At 42.7% G+C, this 26,811-nt stretch overlaps 1 protein-coding gene across 5 annotated transcripts in view; it reads right to left on the bottom strand.

Annotated features, from left to right (window-relative positions):
* The window catches only part of DNMBP (dynamin binding protein), a gene marked incomplete at both ends in the record, with an annotated part of 73,550 nt that overhangs the window by 24,827 nt on the left and 21,912 nt on the right, over positions 1-26,811 (bottom strand). The window contains one exon of one of the 5 annotated variants that reach the window (XM_080695291.1): positions 16,249-16,684. The exons of the other annotated variants lie outside the window; for them this stretch is intronic. Coding sequence (XP_080551417.1) covers positions 16,249-16,486 — 238 coding nt within the window. Of the gene's footprint in view, positions 1-16,248; positions 16,685-26,811 lie in introns of those variants that run through there. 5 annotated transcript variants of the gene reach the window in all.

Genomic DNA, 26,811 nt, shown 5'->3' on the forward strand with positions numbered 1-26,811 from the left:
GCTTCCATGACAAACAGAAACTGAAGGAATTTATGTCTTCAAAACCAGCACTAGAGAAAATACTCAAAGAGATTAACTACAAAGAAGAAATAGGTAACACACATCAGAACTAGAGAAACAAGATTTTCCATCCAACAGACAACTAAGATTGGTTATCTGTGGAGATTCATTATTTATGTTAGTCTGTTACCTATCTCTAAAGGGTATTGTTTGCCTTTATTGTTGTTAATTTTTAGGATTTCTAGTTGGAATATTAATATACCTTCAGATATAGCATTTGGAAATATTTTATCCCATTCTATTAGTAACTGTTAACTCTGTTTACATTGTCTTTGGATATACAATATGTTTTTTATTTTTTAGGGAGTTTGTATACTCTTCTGTTGCCTGTGCCATTGAAATCATAACCAAGAAATCACTGCCAAGTTCAATGTTGTGAGGTTTTATGACCCAGATTTTCTCCTAAAAGTTTATAGTCTTAAGATTTATATTTAGGTCTTTTATCTATTTTGAGTTAATATTTGTATATGGGATTAGGTAAGGGTCCAATTTTATTCTTTTCCATGTAATTATTATGTTTCAACAATATTTAGTTAAAAGATTATTATTTCTACCACCAAATGTTCGTGGAAACCTTGTCAAAAATAACGACAATATAGGGAAGAATTTAGGTCTAGGCTTTTATTTAACTCCAATGGTTTATATATCTGCCTTTAGAATAGTACTACACTGTTTCAATTATTGTAGCTTTATATGGTTTGAAATCAGAAAATATATATCTTCTAGCTTTGTTCTTTTTCAAGATCGATGTGGGTACCTAGAGTCCATATTCCATATTAGGATAGATTTTTTTTCTGAAAAATAAATATATAAATATATGATAGTTTCACCTAAAAAATAGAAAAAAATAGATTCTCTGGTAAGAAAGAAAGCAAAAAGAAATATTGAAATGTTATCTATAAGTCATCAAAAGCTTGGTATCAGACAAATGAAACTGTTATGTGAGATTATCATTTTTAATTTTGGATAAATTGCTATAATACTAGATGTCATCTACTAAGCCAAGCATAGGAGGGGGGGATAGGGAGAGAACGGGGTGGGGATCGGGTGGGGGCTGACTGGACGATGTGTGCATGTATGTCTACAAAAGTTTGTATCCCACTATGATGTATGAATACAGTGCACCAATTAAAAATAAATATGAAAAAAAGAAAAAAAATAAATAAATAAATAAAAAAAATAAAAATAAAGGCTGGGGTATAGCTTAGAGATAAAATCCCCTGGGTTTAATCCCCCAGTACCACCAAAAAAAAAAAAAAAAAAGACATAATAGAAAATACCCTTTTTGAACTTTTTTTTTTTTGGTAGAATGAATGGCAAAATTTCAAACATAACTCATTTAATCACAATGTTCTAAATTATAATTCTAAATTAATTGTACCTGGAAGCACATGCTTGTAATTCCAATACTTGGGAGGCTGAGACAGGAGGATCACGGGTTTGCAGTCAGCCTCATGAACTTAGTGAGACACTTTTTCACAATAAAGAATAAAAAAGGGCTGGGGGTAAAGCTCAGAGATAGAAAGGCCCTGGATTCAATCCCCAGTACTATAAAATAAATAAATAAATAGCAATAATGATACAATTTCAAGGCCTCACACATGCTAGTCAAGCCCTCTACTGCTGAGCTATACACACCCCACCCCATTAAATCTATTTTTTAAGGACTTGTTTTAAAATTTTCTTTGTGACTTCAAAGATTCTCCATCCCACATGACCACATCAGTGATGTAGCTAAGAAAATTAATTTTTCCCGGTACTGCAGATGGAACCCAGGGGCATTCTACCTCCGAGCTACTCCCCCAGCCCTATATTTTATTCTTAATTTTGAAACAGGGTCTTACTAAATTGCAGAGGGCCTCACTAGGTAGCTGAGGTGGTCCTCAAACTCGATCCTCCTGTCTCAGCCTCCCGAATGCTGGGATTACAAGCGTGTGCCAGCATGCCTGGCTGAAAATTAATTCATTTTTAATACAAGGCTAGAAAGCTCGAGAAAGGAAGAACATTTACTGAATTCCCAATGCATGTCAGATAACTTATAGACGATGTCCCTGAACTCATTTAATACTCCCAGCAAAACTTTAAGGTAGGAATTGCTACTCCTATGAAATAGGTTTAAAATCCTAAGCTTCAAAAGGCTGGCCAATTTGCCTGAGCTGACACAGCAAGTAAATGGCAGTTCTGGAATTACAATCTAATATACTGAAATCCAAATCCTGTCGACTTAATCCTGGAATCTCAACTAGAAAAAGTCAGGGGGCTATGTGCTTCAAATATGAAAAATTCCTTGGAAATATTTCCTCCCAGGAATCAAAGTTGTACTAATTACAGCGGTTGAAACCACAGCCCACCAGCAAGCATGTCCACATCGGTCAGAAGCCAGCATCCAACTCAAAAGACAATTTGATTTTTATTTATATTAAAAGCGAGCAAAATAAATGTTAGCAACTCTTTCAAACTGTCTACATATCATTTTCACCCCTTCAGATGGAATTTATACGTTTTGAAGAGTCTTTAAGAAACTAAATCCAAAACACTTTAGTGTGATTAAAAATCCCGATGGGATGCTTTTGTGGTTTCCTGGGTATCACCACGGAGAATCCGATTCAGCAAATCTGGGTGGGAACTGCGAATCTGCAATTTTAACAATACCCCAGGTGTTTCTGAAGAGTCTGATGACCTTCAGGTTCCACAAACATATTAAGTAACACTGAGAGTTTTCAAACATTAGGTCAGATAAAATGTATCTGGCTTGAAATGATTTCAAAAGTAAAACTTTTTCTTTTACTTCAAAAAAGTTTGATCTCAAATTACAGTAGGCTGAGGATGTAAAGCGTTGGCCTAGCAATGTGAAGCCCTGGGTTAGATCCCTAGAACAGCAAAAAATAAAGTAAAATTTTAGTATCTAGGCTAAACAAGTAAAGGAAAACAGCCTTCACCCTTAGTCAACTGCAGTGGGAACAGGCTTGGATCTGCACTCCAGTCTCCCTTCTTAGCTGGGGAGCCCGCAAAAGTTCCCCCTGGGCCTCCATGTCCTCATCTGTAAAAGGAGGTGAATAATACCTGCTTTGCAGAGCCACTGAAGGAATGAAACAAGGAAAGAGTTGAACACAGGGCAGTCCTTTCCCCACCATGGGCCAGAGGCTGCCATCTGCACCAGATCAAGGTAAAATGCACAAAGTCGATAAAAAGCCCTTGCGTCCACTCCAAAACTACTTTCCTGTAAGAACAATAAACTCTGGGGAAGAACCAGCACTGTGGGGAGGTATCAGCCTGTCAACAAAATGTGCAGACTGGCTCTGCTTTCTTCCGCTGACGACCCTGCTGTATTAGGAGCTGTTTGCAGTTTAGTTGCAGGGAAGGCCCTTCCTTCTCAGGCTGGGGCTTTATCCCCAGGTTCACCTCCCACAGTTATGGAAGAGAGCTGGTTAACCCACAACTTCCAGGACTCTAATCACACTTCAAAGAAGTTAAAAAGCGCAGCCCAGTACCTCTTTCCTTGCTGGGGGATGCAGGCTGTCTTCAGCCTAGAAAACTTCTGGGGGCAAGGTCCCAAGCTGTCGTGGGTGGGCTCTGAAGGAGCTTGTCCCCCCATCCTTTGGTACCACATCCCCCATCTCCCACAGTCCCGGGACGTACCTGCAGTGCTGAGAGCCTGTGGCACTCACCGAGAGTGGGTCCCAGGGTCCAGCAGCCGAGTAGAACCTTCCCAGAGCTCAGGAATGCTCCTCAACCCCCTTGCCCTTTGAATAGGGTGAGCACGTCCCCTGGGCTTCCCACATTTCCATATGAATCGCCCCGGGCAGCCAGGCTATCTCCGGCCAGTTCTAAAGGATGGAGCTGGACTCCTCCCCACTGGACTGAGTCGCAGAGAGCCAGGAGACCAAGAAACACCTTCCTTTCTGTTTGTTTTCCTCTCCAGGTCCTAAAACCCTTGCAATTTCACCTCATTCCCGAATTTTAAGCCAAAATGACTACCACTTATTTATCCTACTCCTGCTAAGACTTATTTTGGGGGAGATGCCCTTTTCAGGGAAGGACTGCAAGGCCACCCAAGGCCGCTGGTGCCTAGAGCTGAGGCAGCACTGGAGTGGGCAGCGCTTGTCTGCTTGGGCCTCCCTGGCATCCCTCTCCCTGGCCAGGAAGTGCCTGCACTTGACCCAGGGCTTTGCCAAGGAGCTCCAGATCTTCTGGGTAGGCCCCTCTCCCCGAGGCCCTCGGAATGCAGCAGATACCGAGGGGAACCTGAGACCCTCACACCTTACTAACATTCACCTTAGAGGAACCAGGGGAGAAGAAAGATGCAATATGCCATTTTTGTAAGAAAATGAAGAAAAAGAAAGAGAAGGGGAAAGAGAACAAAATGAAAGAAAAGAAAATCTACAAGCATCTCCTACATTTCTATCCATCTGTATAATATGCAAATGCACAGAGAAAGTCCCTAGAGGGAAACACCAGTTTCAGCACAGAGTTTGCCTCAGGGAAGGATCTGGGGTTGGGGGTAGAAGCTGAGATGGGACTTGAGTTCAATCAGTAGGTATTTATTTGCAGTAATAGGGATGAAACCCAGGGCCTCATCCTCCATCCCTCAATCAGTACTTTTTTAAATCACAAAAAAGCATACATTTTAAAGAAAAACCTGTCTTGTTAAGATACTTCTATTGATGAAATTTTAAGCAATCTGAAAGAAGACAACTTTTGGTAAGTGGCCCTTGCACTGCATTTAAAATCACACTGAAAGCCAGTAGTTGGGAGACTGAGAGAGGAGGATCACAGGTTCAAGGCCAGCCTCAGCTACTTGGTATACAAGTTAGTGAGACCCTGTTTCAAAATAAGGAATAAAAAATAGGGTATAGCTTGAAGGTAGAGTGCCCTGGGTTCAATCCCCAGTACTGTAAAAAGAAAAGAAAAGAAAAGAAAGGAAAAGGAAAGGAAAGGAAAGAAAGAAAATATATCACACTGATATCCTGTGAGGCTTTACTGGATGGTGGTCTGCAGGGTGGCTGCTTCCCTTCACCATCGAATAGGACTCCTCTTAATATTTATTTACTTATTTATTTACTTATTTGTTTTGGTGGTGCTGGGGTTCCTGGAAACCCTTCTACCTCTGGGCTACACTCCCAGTACCTATTTTTATACTATTTTATTTGGAAACAGGGTCTCTTAAGCCAGTGCGGCTGGCTTCGAACCCGAGTGATCCTCCTGTCTCCGCCTCCCAAGCACCACGCCTGGCAACTTAGGTATTATTTTTTGATGATGCTGGGGATTGAACCCAGGGGCAGTCTACCTCCAAGATACACCCCAGCCTTATTTTTATTTTGAAACAGGATCTCACTAGGTTGAGTCTCACTACTTGCTGAGGCTGGCCTCAAACCTGGGATCCTCCTGTCTCAGGCACGCCCAGCTTCAAGCCTATTTAAACCAGTATTTAAATGACACCTCCTAAGTGTGCCAAGCACTGCTCTAGGCACTTACAAATATTAGTTCTTTGACTCTTCATAACAAGCCCTATTCTTGTCCCCTTTTTACTGATGGCACAGGAAGAGAAATCAAGCAGCTGGCCCAGTGAGTGGAGGAGCTCGGCTGTGCGCCAACTTGGCCCAGGCTCAGTTCGGGCCAGCGGGTGTCTGGCCTTCAGTGCTTTCCCCAGACACCCAAGTCCTGTGAGTTGTGACCCGGGATTCCAGTTGTGAGTCTTGGTGCCCATCTGAGGAAGCTGGAGCAGGCAATGCGAACGCACAGCACAACCCAGTCTTTAGAGCTACAGTTTGCCTACCACAGAACTTCACAAGGATGTATCTGGGCATAAAGGTATGCATTCATGTGACTGTATCTGTTAAACCCACCCATAAATGATAAACCCTCGGAGTCAAATTGAACAGTGTTGAATATACAGTAAATAGTCAATAGAATTCTGGATAATTTATGGCAGAAATTATGTGAAATGAAGCAAGTGAAAGGCCTTTCATTTGTATTAATTTCTCTCTGTGTCTCTTCCTCCCTCTTCCTCTCTCTCTCTCTCTCTCTCTCTCTCTCTCTCTCTCTCTCTCTCTCTTCAGTGCTGGGGATCAAACCCAGGCAAGGGCTCTTACCACTAAGCTACATCACCAGCCCACCAAAACCATGCCTTTTATCCTAAGGGTCCACTTTTAGGAATTTAATTCTATGGAAATAATTAGGCATGTGCACAAAATATGTGTTTTCTGGGATATTCACCAATGTTTAAAAATGTTTAGAAATCACTTAAACAAAAAAGCAAAATGTCCTGAAAAGGAGCCTGGGTAAATAAATGATGCATGTCTATATAACAGAATACTGCTAGAACCACTGAGATATAAACTTATATTTATTAATATAGGAAGATATCTAATACATGTTGCTGAAAAACCAGGATATAAAACTGTTTATGAAAAGCTGCAGCTTTGTTAAAAAGAAAAATATTTTAAATGCACATATTTGAAGAGAAATATGTATTGAAGGCGTAGAAATTCTGACTTTTTCCCCTTTCACTTATTCCCTTGTCTAGTATTTCTATGGTGAACATGTAATATCACTATGACAACAGATAAAAGTAGAAAAAAAGGACATTTGCTATAAAACAAGAATATTCTAGTATGAAGTTGGTTCTCAATTTCCCTATTCATTGATTTCAAATTATTTCTTTGCTTTTTAATACTGAGGTTTTTTTTTTCCTGACTTGATTTCTTTAAACCGATTAAGAAAACAGGCAATAAAACATGGATGAAATAACAGTCTGTAGAAAGAAAGCAGCAACAGTATGATTGCCTGCTCGGCAGTCTACCTGGAAGCAATCTTTCTGTCCCAAACCATGAGTTTCTGGAAATGTGCTTCTCCCCAGACCCTCCTAGAGGAATCATAAATCCTGGTTTTCCACATTCCCGGCCCACTCTGCCAGCCCACCCAGCCCCCAGTCTTTTCCTTTAGCACCTACTTCACTTTTATTTGGAATAGTTTTTCCTGTTCTTTGTAAAACTTTCAGCTCTGTGGTCATGTCTCCCACGGGGTTCACAGCCGGCTTCTTAGGCTGCAAACTTCAGAGATGACTCCACCGGGTCCAGGTCCGAATCCTCTGCAGCACTTGCTCAGATACTGCCGGCAGATTCTGGCTAGCAGCCGCCAGTGAAATCCCTGCCAGTCAGGAGGGCTTCCACCAGACCCAGCTCAGTTTCCCATCCCCCCTTCCCTTTCCAGACCCCTAATCTAGGCGGGCTGACAAACTAACCAGACCGAGAGAACAATCTACAAGATTCTGCAACTTCTTACACGGCAAAGACAGCTTAAGACTAGAGAGTCCGGTGGCCCAGGAGCAACGGATTCATCATTTTTGAGTACTCGCCAGATACACATAAATCCTAGCAAGGTATGCTATTGGTAGGCTTAAAACTATAAGATTATTATTACAGTTTAGGCAGCAGAAGTAAAATTACTAATAGGGAAAATAATTTTATAAAATAATTATAAATAATTTGCCACTGTTTGATAAGCAAATTTTGATTATATGTCGGCCAACATAACTTTTAGTGAAAAGCTTTTTTCTACATACATACATACCTGATGCTCTATTTAACCAAGTCTTTTAAGGGGAGGTATTACTGTATTTATTTTACAAATAAAACGACTTGCCCAAGACTACAAAGATAATAAGGGAACACATTCAAAGTATGCATCTGGAGCCTGCGCTCCATAAACTGCCAAGGCCTCCTTGGGTTGTATGTCCTCTTCATTAAAGCACAGTCGTGGTTACGGTTTGAATGTAGAATGTACCCCTGGAAACGCTCATGTGTTGGCAATGCAGAAATGTTTAGAGGTGAAATAACTGAATCAAGGTTCTAATCTCACCAATTGATAAATACACTGAAGGATTTTTTTTTTTAATTTTTGCGGTATTGAGGATGGAACCCAGGGCATTCTATCTCCGAACTATACCCCCAGCTCTACTTTTTATTATTTATTTTGAAACAGGGTCTCGCTAAGTTGCAGAGGGCCTCACTAAGTAGCTGAGGCTGGCTGAGAGTCACGACCCTCCCGTCTCAGCCTCCCAAATGCTCAGATTACAAGTGTGCGCCACCACTATGATTAATAGTTTCAATGGATGCACTGGGGGGTAATTTAGGCCTGTGCATGGCTGGAGGAAGTAGGTCACTGAGGATGTGGCCTTGGGGACTCTATCTGTCCCTGAGAGCTTGCTGTCTCTCTCTGCTTCTGGCTGCCACGAATTGAGCTCAGCTTCCTTTTGCCATGTGCCCCATGATGTCTGCCTTGGAGTTGGCCGACTATGGACTGTACCTCTGACACCATGAGCCAAATAAACATTTCCTTCTCTATGTTGTGTCAGTTTTGTTTCCCCCCACCCCCAGAACTGGGAATTGAACCTAGGGGCATTCTACCTCTGAGCTACATCCCCAGTCCCATTTTTTTATTCTTTATTTTGAAACAGGGTTTCACTAAGTTGCAGAGGGCCTCACTAAGTAGCTGAGGCTGGCTGTGAACCTGCAATCCTCCTGTCTCAGCCCCTCAACTACTGGAATTATAAGTGTGTACCATCATGCCTGGCTTGTCAGGCATTTTTAAAAGGACCTGACATGATACCAGGCAATGGAAAAGCTAACTAAAACAGCCATTTCCTGCATCATATCTCTATTCATTGTAGTAACACTACAGTAAAGTTTCAAAATTTGCTCTCTACGTGAATCTTGGGCTATTTTTCTACCCTATCCTGTAAAACCAGACCTTCTTCAATTTGTATTAAATGGCTTACTTTTATTCTTTCTACTTGCTCTCATGACAGTTTATATATCTTTTATAACTATCTACATCCATGGGTTGATCTGTATAATCCTGCTTAAAGTATTAATTATAAAAATGGACACAAACTTACTAGAGAGGAAAGTGTTAGAAGATGGTAAGGGCAGAGAAAGTAGAAATATGCTCCAAAGTTTTCTTGAGTCTGGGGAGAGTCACTTTATCTGTCTGGACTTACTTTAGGAACAGCAAAGTAAGTAAGGTTAAACTGAATAGACTTTAAAGTTATTTCCATTTGTGTGAATGAATCTAGTTGAACAAGACATGAATTTATGAAACAAAAAGCTAATACAAAATAGAATGAACTTGATTACTGAGTATTTGGGTTACATTTATTTGAAATGGTAAGCCCACTCTCTCAAAACAAGGATATTTCTAAGTGACATCTAACGCTTTGATAGTAAAAACCTAGGATGGGGGAAAAACCCTATGTCACCCTTAGTTTTGATTTCTGGGGATATGTGTGGAGCTGCTTCTAGGTCATAAGAAGCAGATTCAGTGAATAAAGCACTCAGAGTACAGGTCACATCACCTGCCTCCCCTCCTGCGTGATCTTGGACACCTTATGCCCCCCTCTGGGCTGCTGTTTCCACATGTGTGTAACAAAGAGGTCTCTGCTCACTTCTGGCTGAGATCTTCAGTGATGCCTACTCTTTCACTTCACTGACACCCGTCCATCTGGTCTACGCACCCAGCTTCTAAGCAGTTCCACGGGAGTGCTGCTGAGTGTGTGAGACCTCTCTGGACTCACCCAGACATGAGTCACTTCCTGTCAGTGGACCCAGAGAGCTGGTGCTGCCGCTTGGATGAAGCCTGTAACCACGAGCTCTAATGATCTGTTCCCTTATCACCCCGGGCTTCAAAAGCCCAGCTTGTCTCTGTGCCTTTGCCACTCTTTCTATTCACCTCCTGTGTCTTAAGGCTCAATTTCCAGCTTTAATACGAAGGCTTCTCTGGACCTTCGATGACTCTTTGATTCCTCTGAACCTCACTTCTCAAGGGGCAAGACAAAATAAACCCCTGCCATTTCTCTTTTGATATGCACATTCCAGACCCCTAAGTTGAATAGTTCCCTTGACAGGCAGATATTTATTGAGCACCTATTATTTGCCACATAGTAGGTTAGATTCTGGAAATACCAGCTTCGTTCACTGCCATCAGGGGCTTAGACCTCACTGAACTGCCCAGCAGGCTTAACGTATACCTCATCTACAGTAAGTACCATGGCAGCTGCATTTAATGAACGCCAGCAACAAGAGTGCTTTGAACATTGCTCTGCTACGACTGTGACAGAAAACACTACTCAGAGATGACTTCTGTTTTCCTTAATTCCTTAGGTACCATATCTAGAAGGATTTAAGACTGTACTGGAGGAAATCAGGCTTCAGGCTTCCCCTAAAGTGGCCCTGAGTGAGGGCTGGAGAGCAGAAGAAACTGAATTCCCTGTCCGCAGAGCACTGAGACAAGAACCAGAAGAATTCCATAGTATTTCTTGATGACGTACTGCCATAGGTCAGTAATATTTAGGAGCATCTCCATATCTCAGTAGATGTTAAAATGTACATTTTAATCTCCACATTTTGACATGTTAGAAACATACAGCATGCCAGAGTTTAATTATCAATCTTCTTCTTAATGCTAAGAAAAGAATTAAAATTACGCCATGCCTTACAATAGATGATTGTTTTAGATTCAGTGAAATGCAATTTACTTCACCAATTTGTCTCCTCTCAGGTTAAAGTTAAAAAAAAGAAATTTATTGATTTTGTGAAACCAGCTCTGCTGTGGAGCCAGGCATGCAAACATGTATCGTCCTACCAAATATAACCACCAGAGTCTGCCACCAGAGGCTTGACAGCTGAGGTTAACACACAGCCATGGCACTTCCTGGTTTCTCAGAAAATATCAGGTTGAAAAACTCTGGTATGAGGATAGCTATGTCAGGTTTCTGAGTCTCTGCCTGGATATGCCATGCTACTGCAAGTTAGCTGCCTTCATCTATTCTCTTCCCTCTGCACCCCTAACATCCTCCGTCCATATTAGAAGATACCCTAGGAAATCACACTTCCCCATCCTACCTCAATTTCTTGCCTTTCCTTTATCCCTTTCAGTTTTACAGAAACTTGAGATCTCCCTAGGCCAATACTCCTTCCTTGTTGATGGAACATGATGAAAAAATAATTTAGAAAACAGCCTAATTTCTTAAGAAATCAGCTCATGATCCTAGGAAGCAAAGCCTTTGACTTTACTGATAAAGTCTTTGAGTTATGGGAGCTAGCCAGATTGGGGGTATTATCATCTCAGAAGTGCCTTACTGTCTCTAGAGCTGCAATTCCCTTCTAACTCGTGAGCAAATATGGTCCTAATTTTATTTCCTCTTGCCTCCACACATTTATTCTTTTCTTCCTACCTACTTATCCACCTTCAAACTAACACTGGCAGCATAATTTTTACAAGTGAACACATGGAAACTGTTCAACTCCCCTTCAGCTGCAATCACATCTCTTATATGTTTTGTAAAAGGCCATGCAAGGGTGGCCTGCATGTCCTTCCTTGATGACCTCACTCCCCAGGTTCCCTTCTAAGTCCTTTGCAGTTAACTCTGTAGTCTCTTATTCTTCCAGTTAAATGATCTTAGTCAACCAGTAGCCTCCTAACTAAGTCCCATGGCACCATCCCTGATTTGCTATTTTCTCTTTAGACTCTGATCTTCTCTGGGCCTCTCAGATGAGCTCTTGCTGGCCTCCCTCCTCCTCCCGCCCATAACCCTGGGCACCTTCTAGACTCAGTTCTCTGGACACCTGCTCCTCCTCCTAGGTATTCCTTTCCTTGGGGAAGTCGTCTGCTCAGTTTCAGTGATCTAGGAGGCTGACTCGCCATGTAGCTCAGCTCTTCCTCCTCGGGCTCTGGTATAAATCCCCACTTGGCTCCTAAGGTTTCAGTAGTCTAGTCCTTTCCCCTGTGTGTTTCTTCCCACCTTCCACACACACCTTAGGTGCCACAACCCTGTGTCTTTGCTCATAAAACTTCTCCAACTGGGAATGTCCTCCTTGCTTCTCACTGCCTATCTCAGCCCCAGTTTTCCTTTAAGTTTTAGCCAAGTTCCGAGGTCTGCCTCCCCGAAGTCTTTTCCCAAGTAAAACTCAGCCTTTCTCCTCTCTCACTGCTCACAGCACTTACTGCCTATTCTGAGTGCTTCTGTACTTCACTTAATTGTTCATCTTCTTACATTTTTATCTCTTCAACTAACAGGTAAATTCCTATGAGTGTGGAAGGGTAGGCTTCTCTGGATACCCTCAGTGTTTGGCGTAGTAGTGTCTACAGACACTAGTTAATAAACACCTGCTCAACTGCATTTAAAGGGTATGCAGGACCTATGTGTTTATATAATAATAAGCTTAAATACTGACTATTGTTACAGAGATCTCATGTTCATATATTTGCAGTGAAAAGGAATCTTGAATGTCAGAGTCCTTAAAAGTAAATTGTCAAAGTGCCTCCAAATCTATGCAGGTTTTTCTTATCTTGGGAGAAAAACAAAACAGAGGATTTTCCTGGAATCTGCTGCTCCACTGCAATTACTATCCATACATTTGAGGAATTTCTGTAATTTCCTTATCACCACTCCCCTGCCGACCCTCCCATCACTCCCATCCCTGTAGTTCTCCAAGCCTCTGCAGCTCTGTGCCCACCCAGCTACCAAAGGCAGGCCTCCCGTCAGCCCATCCTCTCTTCCATCCCACTGTGTCACCCAGCTGCGGCCCTCTGTTTGCAGTCTGCTCTGGTTTTCCTACTGCAGTATTTTCTCCTCTTCTAAGCTCATTTACACAGAAGGAATCTATGGCTGTGTTTCTGGCTTCAACTGTGGTGATGCAGCAAAAGGGCTGGTCTGGGAACAGAGGGACTCAGGTTTCCACTTCTCTGAGCTCTCTCTCTTCATTTATAAATTAAGTAGGTTGCATTAAAGTGTTTTTTGAGCATTTTTTACTGTGACCTGTACTTTACAATGTGACTATGTGTGTGTACATATATATTTACAAAATGCTTATATGTATCTGTATACATATACACATTCACACATGCACAAAAATATTACCATGTGAGATGCAGTATACATTTTTCTATTCCCTTTTATTTTTTTCAGAAATTCTAGCTGCAGTCCATTAAAACTTTAAAGACCCTATTATTAGTGATTATCCATTATTTAGAAAGACACTGGACCTGTTTGTATGTAAGGTTCCTTCTAGTTACAATATAAAAGGAATATATGGTATAGTCTTCCAAACCCTGAACGTACAGCCTTAACTCTCACCTGAATTTGAGTTTCACTGTAAGAGTTTTTGTTCTAACTCCTAACATCACTTGAGATAGCATGGTAAGATGGAATGTGAAACACCAGGTCCCCCTCCCATCATAACTATGTTATTAGCAAGTGCAAAACCTTAAAGACAGTTCTTGATCTAGTAATGGTAGAGTAGCTACCACTGTACTAATCTCCCTACTGATAACCATTAACAACTCTGGAAAAGATATTAAAATAATAACCACATAAAGACATTAGAAAGCAATTAAAAGCAAGCAGAAACTCAAAAGACTCAAAACAAACTAGGTAAGACTGATATTTATCCAGTTTCCCCCCAGGGCAGTCCCTAGTCTTTTGGCATGGAAGAGAATAAAGCAAGAGAAAGCTCAAAGTAGCAATCTCACTGGGCTAAGAAGACAGAGCTTTAAGTCTAGGGCTCCAAAGAGGCTAGATATTAAGGAGTAAATCTTGAAAAAGAGGACAACACATAGAAGAGAACCTCCAAATCTATGTAGAAATTCCCCTCAAATTTGTGAATTGAACTGTGTATGAGATGAGACTATTCCAAGCATGAGACTCCAGGGAACCCAACAGAAGATAACAACAGTTGGAGCCAAAGAGCCCTGCAGATATTCAGCCACTGAGCAGGTGCTGGGTAGAGCGATCTGAGATTTGAGATCCTCCAAGGTAGGAGGTTTGATAAACATCTCCAGTTTTCCACTCAAACTTCAGAAGAGCACCACCTTGAGACTCAGGGCCACTACCTAACACTAAGGGCCACACCCTAGAACTAAGGGAAAAACCATAACAGACCTGCCCTAACAAACCCAAAACAGAGGCCTCCAGAAGAGAATGAACTTATGTGGCAGGTGAAGGAAAGAAAATCAGCACAAAGACTTGGCTTCTGGCCTGGAGACACCCTGGGAGCAGCCATTCAACAGAACTGTTTCTCACGGGCAGTCCTGGTGGGGTGGGGCGGGAAATGGGCTGTTCCTCTTGGACCATTAAAACTGAGGTGTTTACGGTCCAAGGACAGATGTCCAATGGAGGCAGTGACTCTCAGTCTGCATATGGGGCATGTGGAGTGACAGTCCAATGGGGCAACTTGTAAAGAGAAGGGAAGTGGGTGGATAAAGCACAGAGCAATGGTGGTATTTGTCTAACCTCACGCTGAGCCAGGTTTTATCTTAAAGTGACTTGTCTAAAATGAATGGGGGAGCTCGGGTCTGAGCTAAAGGCAGAAGCAATCCAAGGCCCATTTACTTTCTGTAGCTGCATGTGGTTACAGTGTGGTACCTAGGAAGGGCCAGGGCTCATACTCTGAAGCAGCAGGCAGAATGTTAGACAGCAGAACAATTTCTAGTAAAGATGAGATTTTAGTTCTGGTCAGATAGGATGTGGGCATAAAAGGAGGTGCTGACTGAGTTAAATATGAACAATACTTCCAGAAGTTTAATTCTTAAATACAAAGACAAAGAACTGTAAAAATAGAAATGATATAAGGTAGAACTGAGCTGGTTTCAGAGAGATCAGAGGGCACATTACAACACGCAAGAGAGAAGGACTTGACTCCTGTTAAGTCAAACAGAATAAAAGCACTTGGTTACAGTTAGGAGGCTGAATACAATAAGGAACTAAAGCTAGAAAACAAAGTCCACTGACGGGACCGGCGTGGGGGAAGGGAACGGGAATAATACACACACCAACACCAGGAATCAGAGGATCTGACTCTTTTTAAGCTGGAAGGAATTTAGACGTCACCTGATGCTTATCATTTCAGAGAGAAAATACCCATAGGAAAAAAATGACTAGCTGTTAAATACTTCAGCCTCCCAACTAAAGCTGAGTTTGGTTTCATTTTCATCTTTATAAGTGCTAGTAAATAGCTTGCTTTGTCCAAAATAGTACCCTGGAAATTGGAGTTAAATCAAGCTGGTGTTGGAAGACCACTGGCAGTCCCAGGGTAGTATCAGGGGTTGATCTCTTTGCTTTTTTTTTTTTTTTTTTTTTTGTTGTTGTTGTTGGAAACAGGGTCTCACTAAGTTGCTGAGAGCCTCTCTAAATAGCTAAGGCTGGCTTCAAACCTGTCTCAGCCTCCCAAGTACTGGGATTACAAGTGTGCTCTACCACGCCCAGCATATCTCTTTGGTCTTGGAAGGCACCTAGCACAAATCTAACCAGCCAGCCTGTTCTGAAGGAGACCTAGCTGAGAGAGTTTCCACTTAGGCGGAGGAGGATATAAAATGGACCTAGAATGCTCACCTTCTCTGGATCTAACTAATCCTTATCCTCTGGTCTCTCCTAAATTGGCCAGAACCAGACAGGTCGCTTGGCATGAGGAGAATACACAATATAAAAACAAAGTTCAGTAGGGAGTGTCGTAGTTATAAAAACAACACAGCAAAAATAAAGTTCATTTCATAGAACTGGAGAAGACACAATGGTAAGAAAGAAAGAATCGCCACATGCTAAATGACTCCCAAGAGCACCAATTACTCCATCACTTGTGAAGACTCAGTGAGATGAAATGACTTGGGTACCTAATGTGCATAAAGCACCTGCAGAACAGAAATTATCTTCTGAACTTATCATTTACTGAAAATGCCAGAATGCCACGGAATGAACAGTTTATTTTAAAAAATAAAGTGTTCTTTCCCACTCATGTCTATAGAAGTGTAGGGACTGGGAGAAACAGGCTAGAAAATACATTTCGGCTTGGTGCCCTGATGTTCAATTTGCTGACCCCATAAGACAAACAAAAACTGGTAAGAATGGAAAGAGGTTTGAGATTAGAGACAGTTAACAAACTGAGAGGAGTAAAGGAAAGTTTCCATGAGATAGCTGTTTGCTTTTGAAAGTTACGCTGCCTATTTATGAAACTCCTCTGTAAAATGCCTCCCCAAGGAATCACACCAAAAAGGTTTTTCTCGTGCAAGATGCACTTGATCAGATTGTAGAAGCAGTTTCCGTACGTACACCAGTGCTTCCGGAGCTAGTGTAATTAGCCGCGCTTTTCATCTACTTTCACGCTTTATCCTATCGGAAGCTAGTTGAGTTCCTACCTTGGGGTTTCCTCCTGCTCTGCACAAACTCTGAGCGCCTGAGGGTGCTGGGTGCAGTACGGCGGAGGCAACTATTCCTTCTCCAAGTATCTGGGCCAGTGAATGTTCTCTCTTCCTCCAAAAGCCAGGTGTTCTTCTCCAAGGAAGGGCTCATCCCAAGGTGCAGTTCTTGCTCTCCCCTAGGACGCTGACTCTGCAGACCATCTGGGATGGGGCCTCTGCCCCAAAGCGCCATCATTTCTGGTTGGTCAGTGCCATTATACTCCAAATTCTCTGCATGATGGGGGGAATCTGGTCTTCTGTAGTTATGAGATTTATACTCACAGTTTTCAAAGGAAGTATCGTAGCCTGTAATAAAAGTACCCTGATCCGTGGTATGCGTCTTTGCTTTTGGGTCGATGTTATCATTCTGATAAACATCCCTGTCCTCTTCACAGTACTTAAATTTTCTACCTCCACTGATACCATTCAAATCTGGACAGTCCACAGACTGGCCATTAGTATGATTCCTAGGAACATGACATAAATTATTGAGATCTCTGTGGTACAAATTAACATCTTTACAATCCTCAAGACTGTAATTAAAATTCCTGAGGCCAATATACCAGTTTTGAGGTTGATATAAATTCCCCAAAGGATCATCCAAACCCCTGTACCCAGTCCATGATACAGTTCTTTTCCAGTCCTCAGAATTATAATTGGGATCCTGAGAATCTACGTAGCCATTCGTCTTCCCATTTCCTCCAGCTTTCCTGAGCACATCTGGGCTTCCCAAAAGCCACCTGTCCTTCACCCCAAGCCCCGGATTCCCATACTGTACATTTTCTGGATTCCTAGGACTATCACAGCCTCTTTGGAGCATACAGTCCTTTCCACTTTTATTTCCTTCCCCATAGTCCATACAGCTTGCATCACTCTGCTCAAAATCCCAATATCCACAATCCCTTTTTCTATAGGGCCGATTCCGCCTCCTTGCCTGGAATGTAGAGTCCAAGTCATTTTCAGCATAGAGTTCACCCAGCACCGCAAGGTTCCTTTTCCGGAGACTTCTGCAGTCTTCATACTCCCAGCTGGAGCCCCAGGGCTCTTTCTTCTTCACTTCTCTTTCTTTCTGAATCTCATGGGTTTCACTCATATTCAATACAGACACGGGTTGTATTTCTCTTTGCCATGGGCCTTGGCTGAGCTGAAATGCCAACAGGTGCACTGTAGCCTAAGGCTGGATCTGTCCTGCTAAAATGTCTCCCAGAGCACTTGAGACACTCTTCCTGTTGCTCCGGCTGAGCAATGTAGAGTTATTTCAACTTCAGGATCCAATCAGGGAGCTACTATATCTTTTCTCTCAGAGGCCAGAAGATAATTAGTAACTAGAGTCCATGTGATTGGAGTTGGCAGGCTTGTTGGTGTTTCTCTCAAGCTGGTCAGACTGGCTTGGCTGCTTCGTGTGCTGAAGGTAGAAGTATTCTGTTGCTCTAAAGATTTTGCAGAAAAAGCGGCATGAAAGAGAAAGCGCCCCCCTTGAACGCCCCAGGTAGGGTCATGTATCAGTCTGTCTGCCTCTTTAGTCCTTTTCGAGCCGCCGGGTGTGTTAAAAAAAAAAAAAAAGCTTGCATGTTCAGCCCACACTGGATCTCTACCCTATTCCCTGTCCCCCAAGTCTAGATGTCCAGTGCCTGGACCTCTGAAACTCTTTAGACTTCCTTCCCTTCATTTGCTTAGAGCACAAATGTCCCTCCTTTGAGTGCTTTGCTTCTATGGGAGTTCAATGACCAGGCAGTACACACTCAAATCACACGCCTATCAAGGTCCCACTGCCAACGCCGGAGCCATCCCACAAAAGGGAGAAGGTACTTCCTTTTCACTCTGCTCTGGTGACTGGCTAATTTATGGTGTAAACATTCTTGTCCAGAAGCACAGAGTTATATATGCTTTGACATTCTCCTCGCTACGTATCATGCTTGAAAAGCATCGAAACCACTCATTTCCTAGCTCCTTTCTATTCAGTTCAAACAGCATATTTAGGAAGTGGGGAATGAGGCTAGAAATCGTGAAGGCGGGTATCAAGAGCCCATTTGAATTAAATGAACGTCAGATACCTTTCATATGTGATGCATCGTGAAAGAGAAAAAGATGAAGTTAGTCCCTGTCTCACCCAATGCAGGAGCCACACACTATAAATTAAGACTGAATGTGGCAGGTGTAGCAAGGGGAGATCTTCACAGAAGTGGTGGCATCTGAGCGGATCCCTCAGGATAAGCAGGATTCTCATCAACTTTCTACATAGGAAGAACTAAGGTGTGGGGAATGCTTTGAAGAACAGAATATGTAAAAAAAGGTAGTGAACTAAGCTGACGGGTCAGATTCCAAGGGACCTGAATGCTATTTGTCTTATTGATGGCTAATGAAGGGTCTTTAAAGTTTTGATAGGGAGTAACATCCTAAGAGACAGGTATTAATTAGATTACTCTTTTAGGTGTTTGGTCTTTAATTGGCTGTCCAGGAATGATTCCTTGAACCTTCATCTAATCCTTATTTGTGAAACAGCGTAGAGACCTCCAAGGAAACCAAGATGCTATGCTTTGCCCATACTTAGATGTTTGTTTTCTACTACTTACTAACGATGCAATTGCCCCATCCTTAAGATAAGGCAGCTGGCCTCAGTGACTTTAATTCCTCCAGTTTTAACAATCCATGGTTCTATTTTCCCTAACAGCTTTTTTCTTTCCGGAAATATTTAACATGCTCTTAAGTACTTTATTAGGTCTCTACTGATGGTGACTGAATGCACCTCAGACCTTCCATGTCCTTGTAAGTTTGCTTTTTTTTTCTTGCAGTACTAGGGATGGAACTCAGGCATTCTACTTCTGAGCCACATCCCCAGCCCTATTTTTTATTCTTTATTTTGAAAAAGGGCCTCAGTAAGTAGTAGTGAGGCTGTCCTCGAACCGCGACCCTCCTGTCTCAGCCCCCCAAATGCTGGGATTACAAGTGTGCGGTACCACGCCCGGCTTGTGAGGTTTTTTTCCACTTGTTCTGCTCTCTTGTACCTTCCAAACCAGCGGCAGCAGCAGTGGAGACGGCCCAGCAAGTTCCTGCACCTTCAGTGCATACTATGTGGTGATCAGTACTAGGAAGCTGATGAAAATTTTATTTTTGATACTACTATTCTGCAAGGCAGGATTGTAATTATCCTTATTTTACACAGATAAAGAAATAACCAGAATTTAAGTACCCTGCCCAAGAGCACATAAACTGGGACCTGGTATGGCCATGATTTGAACCCAAATCTGTTTGACTTCATGAGACTAGACTGAGAGGACTATCTTAAAATGCAGTAGCATCTAAATTTCCCTCAAACCAAGTGAACAAGTAAACTCTGTCATGATCTAATTCAGAAGTAGAACACTGCTAGCCACCTACCCACCCACTCTACCATTCTGTCCTGTCTCTGTCCTGGCCTAAACCCTCCCTGCAACCCCGGCCATTCCTTACCATCTAACACATGGGCACATAGGTCAGTGTTGACTGACTCAGTAACCTAGGGCTTATCACTGAAACCCAGTAAAGACTGTGATCTGGTTCACTGCATTAATAGGAGTCTACAGAGAACCTACAAGGACCTGTGAGGAGGGAGGATACCTAGCTTTTAGAAGCTCAATTCCTGCTAATAATCAGTTTGCCCTATGCTTATCTTTTTTGGCTGTTTTCTTATGTGTGAAATGAAGAAGTCAATGGTTTCTCTTACTTTAAAATTTTATGATCTTGCTACTTCCAATCCAATTAAAAGTAAAGACTAAACTTTCTTTAACTGTTATGGAAAACAAAGCTCTCCTTAGCAACTTAGTATCTTTGATAAAGCTAGCATGATAAGAAAAAACACATCTAATAAATGAGCTAAGAGAAGAGATAAGGAAAACTAAATTATAGGTAGGAAGGACACCACTTATTAATGATCCAGGAGAAGTGTTGCAAAGCTAAAAGAAATTGTTGACTCAGATGTGGTGGCACATACCTGTGATCCCAGGACGTGAGGCACTGACCAGGAGGAATGCAGGTTTGAGGCCAGCCTCCACAACTTAGTGAGACTCTCAGCCACTTAGTGAGTGGCAGTGCTTCGTGAGACTGTTGAAAAGATCCAGGAGGATGTAACTTCTGTGTAAAGGGAAGGCGAGACAGGCGAGGCATGATGTTTCCAAGGCTGTATTTCACCAGCATTCCCAGCACCAAGGAAAGGAAAAAGTGAATTCTCCCCTTTCCCTCAGCCACATTTCTTTGTATATAGATTTATCAATGGGTTGCAAAAATAGCAACCTATTAAAAAAATTTTTGTGTGTGTGGTAGTAGTGGGGAATAGAACTCAGGGGCATTCTGCCACTGAGCCACACCCCAAGCCTCATTTTTTATTCTTTATTTTTTGAAACAGGGTCTCGCTGAGTTGCAAAGGGCCTCACTAAGTAGCTGAGGCTGGCTACAAACCATGATCCTCCAGTCTCAGTCTCCCAAATGCTGGGATTACAAGTATGCACCACCATACCTGAATACAAGTTTTGGATCAGTTCTGGGCCACAGTATTGTAGAGATGAGCAAGGCAGTTTATATCATTATAAAAACTTTATCTTCACAGCCCTAAAGGTAATAGGATTTAGAAAAGGAGAAGTGGACATATCCCCATCATGCACCTCGCTATTCACTCTACTTACCCAGACCCCCATCATGCACCTCGCTATTCACTCTACTTACCCAGATCCCCATCATGCACCTCGCTATTTACTCTACTTACCCAGACCCCCATCATGCACCTCGCTATTCACTCTACTTACCCAGACCCCCATCATGCACCTCGCTATTCACTCTACTTACCCAGATCCCCATCATGCACCTCGCTATTCACTCTACTTACCCAGATCCCCATCATGCACCTCGCTATTCACTCTACTTACCCAGACCCCCATCATGCACCTCGCTATTCACTCTACTTACCCAGACCCCCATCATGCACCTCGCTATTCACTCTACTTACCCAGATCCCCATCATGCACCTCGCTATTCACTCTACTTACCCGGCAATTTCTGGGATTGAACCCAGGGGCATTCTACCCCTGAGCTATACGCCCAGCCCTATTTTATTTTTTCTTTTGAAACAAGGTCTCACTAAGTTGTGGAGGGCCTCACTGAGTCGATGAGGCTGGCTGTAAACCTGGGATCCTCCTATCTCAGCTCCCAAGTATGGTGATAGGTGGGTGCCACCAGGCCCACTAGCTCCTAACCTCATGTTAATGCCCTTGTGATGGCCCACATCGTTCCTCTAGTCTAAGGCCAACTTCTCACTTCCTAAGACTCTGCCTGGACACATTCTCTTCCCTATAGTTCTTGCTATTTTCCAAGGCACCTGCAAATACCTTGTCTTACCTGTTACTCCACTGTACATCATCTCCTTTTATTATACTGGAAGGTCCTTGAGGGCAAGAATCATGTCTAACTTATCTTCCTTTCTCCAGCCTAGCTCTGTAGCTGGAGTATATAAAAAAAATTAAATGTTTAATGAGTCAATGCTTGTAGCATTCAATTGGCATGTGCCAGCTGCTAGGTAGAATGTTAAGAGCACAGGCTTTAACTGCCCTGGCTTGAATCCTAACTCTGCCACTTACAAGCTGCATAATCTTGGGCAAGTTCATTGCCCTAAGCCTGTCTCTTCACCTTTTCATTATCAAATCTACCACGCTACCTTCATCTGGCCATAGGTGCTGCCTCCCGCCTCTGATCTCATCTGGAAGAACTGTCTTTGCCCTGCGGCTCCTAGGCTAATCTCGGTTGGTTCACTAGACCTCACCCCTTGCCGGCCCTTGGAACAATCTGCTTCACCAGGTAGGCCCCCTTGTCATGCTTCTTCAATGTGCTCACTTGAGTGGATCGGTCCCTTGAGCCCAGGAACATGTGCCCATGGTTCCCATCTTATAGACAACTTCCACTGGCTCTTCTGATGCTAGAGATTGAACCTAGAGGATTTATACTTCTGAGCTACATACCCCAGACCTCCTCATCTTTTATCTTTGAAATAGGGTTTCATTAAGTTGCTCAAGGTAGACTTGAAACTACAATCCTCCTTTATCAGCTTCCCAAGCACTGGAATTATAGGTGTGCACTATCGTGCTGGGCAGCAGAGTCTGAGGGTTGTTGCTGAGGGTTTTGCTAAGTTTTTGAGGCTAGCCTCGAACCCGCAATTCTCCTGTTTCAGCTTTCCAAACACTGGATTATAGGAGTGCATCACTATACTTAGCTGTGGCTTTCTTTCATAGGAAAACTCAGTGAAAGACTTTTGAGCAAGCCAAGTACTCAATGCCTCTACTTCCTTACCTCTCATTCTCTCTTTAACCCACCCCAATGGGTTCCTGTCCCATCAGCACTTCAGGGAAACTGCTGTGGACAAGGTCACCAAACCCAGTGAGCATTTCTGAGGCTTCATTTTGGCAGCCTTGACCAGGCTACTTGGGCCTTTTGAAACCCTCTTCACTTGGCTTCCTATACTTGACCGGCTGCTCCCTCTCCTTTGCGGGGTCATCTCCCTCGTCTTCCCAGGAACGTCCCAGGGCCAAGTTCTGGGTCACATTCTCCTGTATCTCCAGTTACCTAGGGCACAATGAGAATTCAAGAGATGTAGGAGGAATGTGGTTTTTACTACTGCTCAGGCAGCTGCCTCCCAGCCTGAGGGAGACCTGGAGGGAGTTGTAAAGAAGATCCCGTAGTTATGGCTGATGTTACTCCTAGGAGGCCCCTAACTGCTCGGAGAAGGAGCAAAACGTCACCTGGGATGGAAAAGTAAGTTCCCAGGAGAGGAAGAGCCTAAGTACTAATGAACAGAGATGACTGACTGGGAGCAGGGTGACAGAAAAGAGAAACAGAGTCTGGGAGCATTGTAAACAGAAATAAAAAGACTAGAATGTAGAGAAACAAGAAATGTTTTGGGGAAATCCAATATACTTGGAGAAATGTAAATGTCCTACATGGAACTGAACTATAAGAAGCATTTAGGATATATTAGACCTTAAGATAAACTTTAAAGACTATCATATAAGGGAAAATTCAAGCTGGGTGTGGTGGTGCATACCTGCAATTCCAGTACTTGGGAGGTTGAAACAGGAGGATCGCAGGTTTGAGGCCAGCTAGAGAGGCCCTCAGAAACTTAGTGAGACACTGTTTCAAAATAAAAAATAAAATAAGACTGAGGGTGTAATTCGGAGGTAGAATGCCCTGGGTTTGATCCCCAGTATCTACACACACACACACACACACACACACACACACACACACACACACACAGTTCAACTACAGAAAACAGAACTGGATCATCTAACTGATAATAGCAGCACAAATGGGTAAACATTTTGGAAAACAAAGTACCTCCAGGATAAGCTAGTAGTCAAAAGTATATCTGCAAGGAAGAACTAACTATTAAAAAAAAAATACTAACACATACATATATGCTTTTATGCCCAGGGATCTACTGAATCTAGCAAGTAATTTTCAACATTAGAGAATAATAAAATGTGTTATGACTGGCATAAGTTATTTTGAAAGTTGGCAAAGCTCCAATGGGGTCCTTTCCCTTTGAGAACTGTCAGATTCTTCTGAGTTTTTCTAACACTACTCTTACCATCACGTCTCACAGATGAAGTGGTCCTTTCCGAGGTCGAAACACCCTGACACTACATTGCAACCCAGGAAAACAGTATGAAAGCTGCACAAGGAGACAGAGGCAGATTTGATTCTGTGAGACTTTAGGCAAACCTCTGTTTTCTCAGCTGTCAAATATGAGCAATTTGAGGGATTAAAGTGTACAAAAGCACCTTTCTAGCTAGGCCTGGTGGCACATACCTGTAATCTCAGGACTTTGCAGGCCCAAACAAGAGGATCACAAGTTTAGAGGCAGCCTGCGCAGCTTGGCAAGGCCCTATAGCAAAAGAAAAAGGGCTGGGGTACTAGCTTGGAAGAACAGTGCCCTCTGGATTCATTCTCCAGTACTACACACACACACACACACACACACACACACACACACACACACACACACAGTGCATCTTACACTCTCTTGCAAGTAATCAGAACAAAATTAATAAGTATAACGATTGTTACTACCCACTCTTTGAGTTCTAGGCTAAGTTCTTCTCTTTTCATCTTATCTATACATTTTTGTAATCTCATCCGATGACATCACTTTAATGTTTCTGTATTCTTGATTACTAAAATCCTATCTCCAGCCATCATACCTTCTCCCCTGGGCTCTGGGTCTATAGCACACTGCCCAGTCAACACTTCAACCTTGGTTGTCCTATAGGCAAATCAATATAACCTAACCAAAACTGAGCTCCTGGACTCTGCCCTTGGCCCCCTTCCTGGCCAACCAGCTTCTCCTCAATAGCCACTCCAATCCTCCCAGTCGCTCAACTCCAGGCTCACCCTTGACTTTTCTCATTCTCTTTCACCTCACAGCCAACCCACCAGTAAGTCCATCAGCTCTAACTCGAAATATTCCTTGAGTTGAGCACTTCTCATCCCCACTGCTGCCATCGGAGCCAAGCTGCAGGCATCTCCTGCCTGGATGGCTGCAGACCTCCCAGCAGCTCCGCCTCTGCGCTGGGCCTCTTCTCCCAGCATGGCAGCCAGCAAGCTCGGGTCAGGTTGGAAGTCAGAGCATACTAAACCCCTGCTCAACACCCCCGGTGGCTTCTTTCATTCTATGCTGTTGCTCTGGCAGAACTTAACATCGTGTTACTCCTCAAACACCAGGCACATTCTTGTGCTTGGTCCTACCTGTCTGGAACAAATCCCCCAACCCCCAAACAGCTGGGCTGGCTCCCGGCCCTGCCCTCACTTGGACTGTACTTTCCAGGATGTCTTCTCTGATATCTTTCCCCATAGATTCTTTTCTCTTCTAGCATACTGTCTACTTGTGGTTTTACTTATTTATTGTTCATCTCCTCCCATTGTAACTCCATAACACTTCCTGGAATATGGTAGGTGATCAGGTTTGAGTAAAAACTGTCCTTTTAGGACTCTCTTTGTTTGGTAAGGTGAGGATGAAGGCAGAGTACTCGGGCACGGATGCTTGTGACTGAGGGTCTCTGGCTGGCTGACATTCTTTACTAGGCACAGCAAAGCCTCGGTGAAGTCTGAACTGATACTGGAGTGCCTGGATTAATTCCAGCTCTCCACCCCGTGCCTGGAACTGTTCACAAAGCCACACTGCAAACTGCTGAGGATAATGTCTCATAGCTCAATTACATATGAGAGCCATGTTTCTTGACATACATTGAACTATCCATCCTAAAAGGAAACGTCAATTTCCATCCTGAATTAACATAGGCTATTAATGGGTTACGACTCTAGTTGCTGTTTTATACCAGGATAAAATCTGTTAGAAATAAATGAGCTAATTTGTACTGAGCCAACACCCTGCACCAGATGTTACATAAGTCAAGGATACTTGCTTTTCTTTCCCCCTTATGTACTGACAAACAAGAAGAAAATATATATTTCTTTTATATAAATTGTAATCATCTTAAAAGACCACAGATTGACTTGGCTATTTAACTTTATTATCTTCTGCTAGTTTGAGAAAGCATTCTTATATCTGAGACTCTAAGGAGTCTTTAGAATGACCAATTGCATGTGTGTATGTGTTTGTGTGTGTGTGTGTATATATATATATATATATATTCACATACTAAACTTGAATTTTAAAAAATCTGTCTGAAATATTATGTATCATGTTAATGTAAAGATATGTATTTGTTTCCTATCCACAATTCTCCAACTTGTTAACCTGTTGGCTTTCATTAATAAACATTATATCCTGCCCAAAACTTTACTGAAAATATTTCTTTCTTTAAAACCATATTCTGATTTGATTTGCAAGTTATCATTAAAAATTACTGAGAGTCTGTGCTCAACTTCCCTCTTGGCCTTACTGAGGCTGCAAAGAGAGAAGTTTAGAAACAAGGTTCCAGATGTGGGAAAGGCTGACTCACTCTGTAGTTTACTAAACACTGTCTAACAGTCGGACACCTCCTGGCACTGACCCACACGAAAGGAACTCGATGGCCATGATTCAAAGGCAGCAAGAGAGCTGACTGACTGCCGAGATCACGATCAGCATGACCACTAGTTTCAAAGATACACACATAGGAATGATACTGTGACTGTGCTGGTTTACTAATGAATGCATATCCAGTGCTTGGCTCATAGTATATGACCAAGAAATACACTGTGAAGAAATAAATGAATGCATTTTGTGGCTATTTGTCAAATTCGGGTATGTGAACTGCACCTAGAGATAGAAAAGGCCTATTACTACTAAACTCAGATTTGCTCAGGGAGGTACTATGTAGTTCTGACCAGGATTCCTAAAAAAAAAAAAAAATGTACTGGGGAATCCAAATACCTGAGGACTTCTAATGCTTGTATGGAATGTCAGTACAGTGAAGGTACTGAGATTTAAATACAGACCTTGATGGGTATGGTGGCTCACGCTTGTAATCCCGGCATTTGGGAGGCTGAGACCGGAGG

The sequence above is a fragment of the Muscardinus avellanarius genome (genome assembly GCF_963383645.1).
Source record: "Muscardinus avellanarius genome assembly, chromosome: 4".
Lineage (NCBI taxonomy): Eukaryota > Metazoa > Chordata > Mammalia > Rodentia > Gliridae > Muscardinus > Muscardinus avellanarius.